The 10,100-nt window shown below is 66.1% G+C and overlaps 4 protein-coding genes across 4 annotated transcripts; 2 read left to right on the top strand and 2 right to left on the bottom strand.

Annotated features, from left to right (window-relative positions):
- Positions 1 to 165: 165 nt before the first annotated feature.
- On the bottom strand, positions 166 to 1,443 carry PFL1_05161 (uncharacterized protein; the record flags this gene model as incomplete). The annotated part of the gene is made up of 7 exons (XM_007882691.1): positions 166 to 525; positions 623 to 700; positions 798 to 895; positions 1,028 to 1,056; positions 1,159 to 1,175; positions 1,279 to 1,284; positions 1,414 to 1,443. The coding sequence occupies 7 exons, from the start codon at positions 1,441 to 1,443 to the stop codon at positions 166 to 168; spliced, it is 618 nt and encodes a 205-aa protein (XP_007880882.1).
- An 872-nt stretch (positions 1,444 to 2,315) lies between these two features.
- On the top strand, positions 2,316 to 3,545 carry PFL1_05160 (uncharacterized protein; the record flags this gene model as incomplete). The annotated part of the gene is made up of 3 exons (XM_007882690.1): positions 2,316 to 2,451; positions 2,553 to 3,034; positions 3,210 to 3,545. 3 exons carry the CDS (start codon positions 2,316 to 2,318, stop codon positions 3,543 to 3,545), a joined length of 954 nt encoding a protein of 317 aa, XP_007880881.1.
- Positions 3,546 to 3,944: 399 nt separating this feature from the next.
- Positions 3,945 to 6,085, bottom strand: PFL1_05159 (uncharacterized protein; the record flags this gene model as incomplete). Its single annotated transcript, XM_007882689.1, has 3 exons — positions 3,945 to 4,296; positions 4,440 to 5,510; positions 5,631 to 6,085. 3 exons carry the CDS (start codon positions 6,083 to 6,085, stop codon positions 3,945 to 3,947), a joined length of 1,878 nt encoding a protein of 625 aa, XP_007880880.1.
- Positions 6,086 to 6,737: 652 nt separating this feature from the next.
- On the top strand, positions 6,738 to 7,976 carry PFL1_05158 (uncharacterized protein; the record flags this gene model as incomplete). The annotated part of the gene is made up of 3 exons (XM_007882688.1): positions 6,738 to 7,442; positions 7,559 to 7,660; positions 7,803 to 7,976. 3 exons carry the CDS (start codon positions 6,738 to 6,740, stop codon positions 7,974 to 7,976), a joined length of 981 nt encoding a protein of 326 aa, XP_007880879.1.
- Positions 7,977 to 10,100: the final 2,124 nt, after the last annotated feature.

Here is a 10,100-nt window from a genome sequence, read left to right as displayed (position 1 = left end):
CGGCCGGACGTGGCAGCGCAGCGCGACCGCGGCCGTGAACGCTGCGGACGCGCTCGCGACGAGGGAATGGGGAGTGGGGCGTGCAGTATCTCTATACGACAACGACGGTGGCGTCGGCGGTCGAGGGGAGGGGACGCGAGCGGGCCGGGCCGAGCCGAGCCGCGCCTAGCAGTTGCATCCGCTCTGCTGGTTATCGCTGTCGATGCGGATGGGGTCCGGGTAGTCGGCGTAGAGCTCAGCCTCGGCCTCTTGCTGGAGGGCGGCGCGCGCAATCGTCTGGAAGGCCTGCTCGACGTTGATGGCCTCCTTTGCCGACGTCTCAAAGTAGGGGATGTTGCCCTTGGACTGGCACCACGTCATTGCGCGCTTCTGCGACACCATCCGCTTGCCCTCCTCGACGTCAATCTTGTTGCCGAGCACGACAAAGGGGAAGTTTTCGGGGTCGTGCGGCGCCGCCTGGATCAGGAACTCGTCGCGCCACGAGTCGAGCGTCTCAAATGACTTGGCGTTGTTGACGTCGTAGCACTGCGAGGGGAGCGTGGGCGCGGCGACATCGACAGGTGGTCAGCGCGACGGTCGCAGGGAAAGGCAGTCGGGCACCGGTCTACGGTCGATAACCCACCAGGCAGCAGCAGTCGGCACCGCGGTAGAAGGCGACGCCGAGCGACTGGAAGCGCTCCTGTCCAGCCGTGTCCCAGAGCTGCAGGCGCAGAGCAGAGGCCGAAACGAGACGGGATGGCGGGTGTCAGCTTGACCCGCCCAGCGGCGGCACGACGGACGGCACGCTCGCCACTCACCTGCATGGTGACGAGTCGGTCGTCGACCATGACTTCTCTTGTCAGGAAGTCGGCGCCGATGGTGGCCTTGTAGGCCGACGAGAACCGCTTGTTGACATCTGTCGGGAGCGGCGCGAGCGGCGCAAAGCAAGAGAGGTCGAATTTGGCGAGAATCAGCAAGACGGTACGATAGCAGCGGCGCGGCGCAGCGACCCTTTGACGCGCAGAGGGGGGGACAAGGATGAGCTCACATTGGTTCATGAGCGAGGTCTTGCCAACGCTGGACGAGGGGGAAGGAGGAAGGGCGAAGGAAGGCCAGGGGCAGGGTCAGCTCCACCGTCGCATGGCTACTGCCACTCTTGCGATGCACGCCGATGCTCACCCAGAGTCGCCAAGGATCTGTGCGTGGGTTGAAGGGCGTCCGAGAGCGAAAGAGGTAAGGCAGGGATGTCAGAAGGTGCGAGTGGGCATCGAACGGCAGCCGCGCCCGGGTTGGACTCACGATGACCTGGGGGCGAGCGAGTGGGCGTGCGAGTTGGGCAAGGCCAGGGGTAGCGAAGCGGGAAAGCACGGCGAGGAGAGTGTCAGCGAGGGTGCGCTCGCACGGCTACGCATGCGTGCTGTGGCGTCCACGTACCTTGAGGAGAACCTTCTTGCGGCTGGCCATGGTGATAGAGGCGCTGGATACGAGAAGGCGAGGTGACTATGGGTGCGGTGTGGAGCTGAGGCTGTGAGACGGTGGAGGATGCGTGGTGGTGACTGGCAGTGCGACAGGGGCAGAGGAGAGTAGCGGTGGTGGTGGTGGTGGTGGTGGTGAGCAGCAGCAGCCGTCGGTCGTTTGCCAGGTGTCGATGGTGGACTCCACTTTCTGTTGGCTGACTGCGGAGATCAACAGGGCCAGGGCCAGGCCGCACATGGAGCGAGCGAGCCAGGCAGGCTTCGGCACTGGGACGGTCGGGGGCGCGAGGGCCAAGGGGCATGCGCTACTGAGCCGGCCTGGCCTTACCCCTGCCTGCCTGGAGTGGACGCCCGCATGCCAGCCCACGCTGCTGCGTCACACACACGAGCCAGCCCCTGCCCTGTCTGGCCTGGCCTGGCCTGGCCTGGCCTGGCTGGGCCGCCTTTGTGCGTAATCCGCCCGACGGCCGCCCAGCCTGGACCTGGACCCCTCGACGTCTTGCCAGCCTACAAGCCAGCCCATGCCCAGGCCCAGCCTCGCCTCGCCTCGCCTTGGGCTGCTCTGGAAAATCCAGCTGGAAAATCGAGGTGAAATTCATGTGGAGTCGTGCGTGCACGCATCCAAAGGACCCTGAGCCAGTCTTGGGCTTCAGCCTCGAGCCTCGAGCCAGCAGCTGGCAGCCAGGCCCCAACTGGCCCGCGCACGGCCTGCTGCTCAGAGCCTGGCCTCTCCCACCACGGCCATCCCGACTACCCCTCCTCCTCCTCCTCCTCCTCCTCCCTCCTCGTCAACACGTAGGCACAGGACCCATCCTCAGCGTGTAGCTCCATCGCACCGTACCGCAGCACCCGAACAACAGCATGGCCGCCATCGGCCTGGGTGCGCCCTCGACCACGTCGGCGGGCGCCGGCGCTCCGCCCTGGCACCGCCTCATCCACCTCCGCCTCCAGGAGCGCGACTCGTTTGAAAAGCAGCACGATCCCGTCTACCGCAGCTGTGGGTAGTCAGTCAGGCGACCGAGCTCGGCGGCGGCTCAATGACCGGTCTGACATCGTCCTCACCGCTCCCTCCGCCCTCTGCCCGCCCTCCCATCGCAGATGCCAACCTGGCGGCGCACGCTCGCCTGCTCAAGCAGCGCAACCGCTCGCTCCTCACCGCCTCAAACCTCGTCAACGCCCAGACACCTACCAAGGGACAGGCAACGGCCCCGTCCTCTAGCACATCTCCATCCGCAGCAGCAGCAGCAGCAGCAGCAGCAGCGGCGTCCTCATCGACCGCCGCCGCCGCCGCCGCATCGACCTCGGCGGGCGCATCCGGCACCAACCCCGTCCACCTCGCCTACATTTCGTCGCTCGAGGCGCAGCTGACGGCCCACCGCGACGAGATCGCCACGCTCTACAAGACCCAGGGCCAGAATGCCCAGAGGCTGCTCCTGATGAACGAGAGCCTGAGAGAGCGCGAAGACGAGAGCCGCAGGCAGGCCGACGAAATCGCCCGCCTCACAAACGAGCACGACCGGCTCAAACGCTCCGCAGACGACCTCGCAAACGCCGTCGGCGAAAAGGAGAGGGGCATCCAGGTGAGCTTCTACGCGCCGCACCAGATTGCACCGCCAGATTGCACCACATCGCCGAGGTACCGGCCTCAGCAAGCCGACATCTCGCTGACCCCTGCTCGTTTCCTCCCTGCCCTGGACGGCCATCCCCATCTCCACCCCACCCCTGCCACGCACACCCGCCCGCCCGCCCCTGCAGATCCTGCAAGATGAAATGGTCGCCCTCTCGCTGGAGCTGTCGCAGATCGAGTCGCGCAACGAGGACCTCAAGAGGGACAATGCCAGCCTGCTCCAGCGCTGGCTCGACAAGATGAACGAGGAGGCGGAAAAGATGAACGAGGGCACCCAGTGGCTCGAAGAGGTGCGCAGGCGAAAGCAGCAGGGACTGCAGTCCAAGCCGTCGCTGTCGTCGTCCCAGCACGACGGCGGCGACGGCGACGGCGACGGAGTGCAGCAGGGCAAGACGACCACGACGACCCCGGTGGCGGCGGAGGCCGAGGGCGGCGATCGCGCGGAGCCCAAGCAGGATGCTTGATGGCACACTTTTCGCAGTCCTCCTCGGCCGTATGCAGGCATCTTCATAACTTTATACCCGAGCTGCATCGGTCGAGACCATTGGGCAGCAGCATCACCTCCGCCGACGTGCTCGCCGTCACCATCTCGATCCTTTCGACGGGGCGGCTGACACTCGACAGCGGCATCGCTCTGGCATCGCATCACAACGTCGTCGGCTGGCCCGGACTCATGGGGGACAAGAGTCCATTCTGGGAGGTCATAGGCGATGAGGCGAGGCGAGGAACGGGATGCAACAAGAAAGAGAAGATAAGCCGACGATGCGAGCAGACGACGCAGCGCGGCGCAGCGCAGGCCACGAAGAGACGACGCAGCGACGCGACGCTATGCGGCGCCGCGGCCACCGCCCGCGACGGCTCTTTCAGCGCCAGCTGGCGCTGACGAGCCTGCTGACGGTGTGGAGCGCATTGAGGCGCACCTCGTTGTCGTCGGACGACATGAGCTGCATGATGCGCGCCTTTGCGCCGAGCTCGGTGACGCGCTTCTTGCCCTGCTCAAAGAACTGGACAAACTTGCCCACATCGCTGCACGCCACGGCGAGCGTCTCGGGCTCGTCGCTCTGCTCGAGGACCTCGACGAGCTGCTTGAGCACCTCGCCGTCGCGCTCGACAAACTTGGGCGCATTCTCGCGCCAAAAGTCGTCGAGCTCGTGCGCCGGGTTCTCGTGCGTCAGCTTGCCCGACGAAAGCTCCGACAGGTACTCGTCAAACGTGCTGCGCGCGATGAAGGGGGAGGAATGGGGAGGGAGGGGGGCAAGCAGGCAGGCGGTACGACGGCCCGGTCAGCAAGCGAACGTGGCGCTGCGCGTCGGACGGGAACGACCTGGGCGCCCTCGGGCCGGCCAGCTCCGACTCACCTCATGCCCTTGAGGCGGTGGGCGAGGTCGTCGCGGATAAACGAGAGGTCCTCTTCGATCTCCTCGTCGCTCCACTTTCTCGCAATCAGGTTCTCGCTCAACGGGAGCAGCTTGCTGCCCAGCATGGCCGACGCGTTGGCCTCGGGTGCCTTGCTCAGCAGGTTCTTGAGCGTGGCCACCGTGACGCGGATGACCTTTTCCTTGACGGCGTTGCGCGCCACGTCGTAGAGCACGGGCACCACGCCGTACTTGACGTTGATCTCGGCGGCGATGTCGTCGTCGAAGCTGAGCAGCCACAGGCACAGCACAATCTGGTAGACGAGCTGCGTGCTCGCCCGCTCGCTGCTGCTGCCGCTGCTGCCATTGTTGGTCAGCGCGCCCGCGACGAGCGTCGAGGCGGCGCTCGTCGCCGTCGTCGCCGTCGTGTGGCGCGATGGCGTAGTGGCGCCCGAGCCAGCGGGAGACGCAAAGTTCGAATTCCTCGCCGAGTCGGGCCGCACCATGCTGAAGCGGAGCATGTGGACCAGCTCCGGCAGAAGGCCCCGCTCGCTCCCCGCCGCCGCCGCCGCGTCGTCGCCGTGGTCGCCCTCGCTGCCGTCGCCGCCGGCCTTTGTGCTCGAGGCGTTGCCGAGGCGCCTCACCTCTTCCCTCCACACCTCCTTGCGGTACGAGTGGGCGCGCAGCAGCGCCTCGAGGAGGACGAGGGCAATCTCTGGGCCGTTGCCCTCGGCATAGTCGGGCGACAGGCGCCGGGCTGCAGGCGACGGGGCTCCTTCGCCGCCTTGGGCATCACCGCTGTCGCCCCCGTTGCTGTTGCCCTGCCCGGAAGAAGACGCCGACTGTTGCTGCTGCTGCTGTTGCTGTTGTTGCTTCTGCGTCTGCTGTGCCGACTTTTGTGCGGGAACCTGGCTCAAGGCTCCCTGCAGGAGCGAGGTGAGGAAGGTGAGGAGGCGGGGCAGGACGCTGGCGGTCGCCTTTGGCTGCGATGACCGCGATGCCGAAAAGACGAGGAGAAGGGTGAGGAAGTGGGCGGCCTTGAGCTGGACAAAGTCGTCCGGAACGTCGAGCAGCCTGCGGCCGATCAGGGGTACGTCAGAGTCACGTTGCGGAGGAGGGGGCCATCAATGGGTGAGTGCTGCGGTAGCGCGAAATCGACGGCGGCCATTGACGGGCGAAGGGCAGTCGACTCACTTGACAAACGGGCGCCACGGGAAGCCGACGCCGTCCTGGACCTCCTGACCGTCGAGGGAGAGGAAGAGCTCGATGCGATCGTCCCTGCCTACGAGCATGTCGTCGACGAGGACGAGGATCTGCTGGAGAGTATCGGTGCGGCTGAGCTTGGAGAGGAGGCGCAGGTAGAGGGAGACGTACTCGGGGCCGTGCTGGTCGAGGAGGGGGTCGAGCTTGGAGCGGTTGCCGCCGACGACGACGGCGTCGACGGACTTGATCATCTTGAGCTCCTCTGCGCTGAGGAGGTCGGCGCGGTGGTAGCCTTCCCATGGGATGGGGCGGGAGCGGATGCGGCCGGTGAGCTGCTGGATCCACTTGTTGGTGAGGTGTACGAGCGGGGGCGCCTCGACAGTCTCCCTCTGCTTCTTGTCGGACCCCTGCTGCTGATCCGCTTGAGCGGCGTTGGAGGACGACATGGTTGTGGGGCGGTGGCAGCGACGATGGCGGCAGCAAGGTCGAGGCGGTGCGCCAGGGTGGGACCGAGTAGATGTGCTGTCCGATGGGCGATCGAGACGAGAGCGGTGTGAAGAGCGATCGAGAGCTAGTGGCTATGGCAGGTGGACGTGGTAGCGACGATGACGACGACGAGGAGGCGGTGGTGGTGGTGGCTGCTGCTGCTGGCGAGCGGTGGCTGCAGCCAACAGGCCAGCCCTGGGACGCTGGGGGGTGGTCCGCGCTCGCTGGCTCGCACAACTGAGGCCACTAGGCCCAGGCGGCCAGGTCAGCAAGCGTGCTGCAGGCGCCCCCTGGCTCCCTCTCTCTGTGGCTGGATCTGGCCTGGCCTGGCCTGGCCTGCCTGGGCTTGGCCCCTTGTGGAGTGGGGTCTGTGCCGTGATCGACCTTGAGCCGGGCGAGAGAAAGAGAACGAGAGGGGTTGGCCCGGGTCGGGCGCCTCGGCGGGAAGAAAAAACCTCGCCTTCGCCTGGCCCCCGCGCCCGACGCTGCAACCACCACCACCGACCCACCCACCCTTCGTTGCCTCTGCCTCGCTCGGCGATCATCAACCAACTGACTACCTCTCGCAGGGCATCGCTACCACTCCTCGATCCACCTCCTCCTGCCGGCACAATGAACGCGCGCTCGTCTCTGCGCACACTCCGGTCGCTCGTGCCCTCTGGCACCTCGAGCTCGACCGCCGCCGCTGCCCCTAGTCGGTCCCTCCACCACACTGCGCTCCTCTCCCAGGCGGCTGAGGCTTCGTCATCCGCCTCGTCTTCGTCTTCGGCATCATCGCCGGCAGCACCGCCACCGCAGCAGTCCAGCACCGGCACCAGCAGCAGCAGCAGCACCGCCTCGTCGACCAACCTCGTCTCGTCCCTCATCCTCTCCAGACCACCCACCATCCTCCGGAAGCCGTCCAAGTTCGAGGCGGCCTACTTCGAGTACAATCGCCAGCTCTCCGAGGCGCTCCAGCAGCCCTTCCCCAAGGAGTTCTACTTCAAGAAGGGCTCCGCCTCAGAGAAGAGGTTCGAAGAGGATCAGGCGAGCACGCCGCATGGCTTCGCCGATCCCAAAAAGGCCGGTGGCAAGGGCGCAGCAAAGGCTCAGGCCGACGGCGACAGCAACGACATCATCACCCGCGTGACGGCGGCAGAGGGCGACGCCGAGAACCAGCCCCTGCCGAGAGAGACCGAGGCGGACCTCAAAAACGATCTCCAGAGCCTCCAGCGGAAGCTTGACCGCACCCTCTACCTCGTCGTCAAGCGCAGCAAGGCGGGCTGGTCGTTTCCCAAGAAGGCGCTCGACAAGAAGGCCAAGGAGAATCTCCATGCTGTGAGTGTCTTCCGCTGCATCTGCCTCTCGGAGGCCCCCGTCGGGAAGACGCTGATGTTGAAGACTTGGCCCTATGTTTTGCATGCTCGACCTGACCCTTTCTGTCGCATGTGCAGGCCGCCCCGCTCTCTGTCACGCTTCCACTTGGGAGGAACCTCGACATCTGGCTCATGAGCAATGCTCCCGTGGGCCTCTACCAGTCCGGTGCCGCTGAAAAGGTGCGTCTCGATGATGAGCTCTGCCTCACCTCCTCTACCGCCCAGACCGTCGCTCGACGTTGTCGTACGCGCGAGCTGACATGCGGTTGCCTGCTCTGGCCCTCTCCTCCGCGCTTCGTCTCGCGCTCACCCCTGCCTGCAGACCTACTTTCTGCGGGGACACATTGTCGCCGGCCAGCCGCAGCTGGATGCGGCCGCCGAGGGCGCGGAAAAGGTCGACGAATTCAGGTGGCTGACGCGCGAGGAGATCCAAGAGCTGCTCGAGTCGCAGGACGCAAAGTACTGGAGCTCCGTCGACGACCTCCTCGACCCCTGAGGCGGCACATTGGTCCGCCCGACGCTGTAATGGCAATCTAGACTGGCGGAACGGACCCACCGCTCGATGGCGCCTTCCGCTCTTTCTCCTTGGCGTGGCGAGCGCGACCGCCTGCTGGCTGTGTATGTCCATCGACGAAGCCTGACGCGCCGAGCCTGTCTCAGCAAGCAGAAGCAGACTCGAAGGAGGTGGGTCCCTGGCAACCTTGAGCGCGAGCTTAGCTTCCTATGCACAGCCCTCTCTTGACGCAGACGGCGGCGGTGAGGATGAGCCTTTCCACGCGGAATCGACGGGAAGCGTTCCGACGACGGCCGGTTGCGGTTCCGAGACTCGTCTTGCCTTGAGCTTCCTTCCGGTTGTGGGGCGGCAACGCCAAAAACACTACTCTCAGCTTAGCTTGCTTGGCTTCTTGCTTGTCGGCGACGACTGGGCGGCGTCGGCGGAGCTCGAGGAAGGCACGGGCTGACTTGCTGGGTTCTGACTTGGCACGACAGGGCCTGGCCTCGACGTCGTCGCCGGGCGGTGTGAGCAGGCGTTGGCGGAGGGCGCGCCTTCGGCCTGCCTGCCTCGTTGTCCCGATGCATGTGCAGCGAACCGGCAGCCCGGATGGCGGCGGGCGGCAAGCGGCGAGCGGCGGCGACGACGACGACGACGATGATAGACGTGCGTCGGCGCCGCCCTCGTGACGACACGTACGGCACACGAGGCGGTGCGGTTGCTTGCTTGCCCATCTGCCCCTGGGCGCCGCTTTGTTCGTCAAGAGGCATGCACGGAGGGTCAACATGCGTTCTTCGAGGATGCCGTCGTCCCAGCGCCCGGAGGCGATCAGGAAGGGCTCGCTCACGCGAGCGATCCCCCAAGCAAGCAGGCAGAAGCAGCGCAGAGCAGGACTTTTCTTTTCTTTTTTTAAAAAAAATCGAGGGATCCCCCGAGGTTGCGTATCCAACGGGCCCACTCTGGGAGGCAGCAGAACGTAACGCAGGCTAGGGCTACGGTGGTAACCCGACCACGCCGCGCCCTGACCACGCCTATGTAGCCTCTTGCTTCCATGCTGGCTCGCTCTGCCTTGGCCCGACCGCGCCACGCCCACCGCAGACAAAGAGGCGGAGGCACGCAGGGGCAGCGCAGGCAGGCGGGCAGGCAGAGGCCGCAGGTCGAGGTGCTTTTGCCGGCATGAACCCAAGCAAGCAGGCAGCTCGAGGAGGACAACCATCCGCTCGCCATACGAGGTGACGCGACGCTTGCTCGACGAACCCGGCCGTACGTTTCGCTCCAGATGACGGAGGCGGGAGACCCGGTAGTGGAGGCAGGAGCTCGATCTCGGGTTTGGTCCGGGCGAGGGCCGGACAAGCCACAACCACGCCCCAGTTGGCAGGTGATAGATAGGTACGGTACGGTGTAGGCCGGCCAACCAAGCTGCGCACGCCTAACGTACTCGCTGCTGAGGCTGGCCTGCGTCTGTGTTGCTTCCGTGAGATGCCCAGCCTGCCATGCCGTCGTCCTGGCGCTGCCACGTCGCGACGTGGCAATCTTGAATCTCGTCACCTCAGCTTTTTTCTATCTGCTCCTTGGGAGCGTGCTGCGCTGTGCCTCGCCCCCGACCGAAGCGCGCGCGGTCTTCAAGCCCCGCCGCCATCCAGCCAACCGGCTGGCCTGCGTGGCGACCGCTGGCTGCAGCTGGCTTTGTGCGAGCGGAGCGGGCGCCTGCCATCATGCGGGCATGCAGGCTTCCGGGGCGGCCGCCTGCCTGGTCTGGCTTGCCTGCCTGGCAGCGCTCGCTCGGCTGCTGGCTGGCTGGCCGCTTGCTTGCTTGCTTCCTTCCCCCGCCCCGCCTCATGTCGGGCGCCAGCAAGCTCTAGGCTGCGCCTCGCCTCGCCTCGCCTCGCCTAGCGTAGCCCCAGCCTACAGAGCCTAGCCTAGCCTGAAGTGCCTGACCCGCCGAGCGAGTCGTCGACCGGTGGGCAGCCTGGCCCAGCCTCAGCCTGCCTGCCTGCCTGCCTGCCTGCCTGCCTGCCTGCCTGCCTGCCTCGCCTCGCCTGCCTGCTGCTGCTGCTGCTGCTGCTGCTGCCNCGTTCGCGTCGCCTGGCCTGCCGTGTCTTGCCGNTCGTCGTCGGTCGACGTCGT

This window comes from Pseudozyma flocculosa (genome assembly GCF_000417875.1).
Source record: "Pseudozyma flocculosa PF-1 unplaced genomic scaffold scaffold00018, whole genome shotgun sequence".
NCBI lineage: Eukaryota > Fungi > Basidiomycota > Ustilaginomycetes > Ustilaginales > Ustilaginaceae > Pseudozyma > Pseudozyma flocculosa.
Note: the sequence above shows the minus strand (reverse complement) of the source record. Positions and strands in the feature narration are given on the sequence as shown.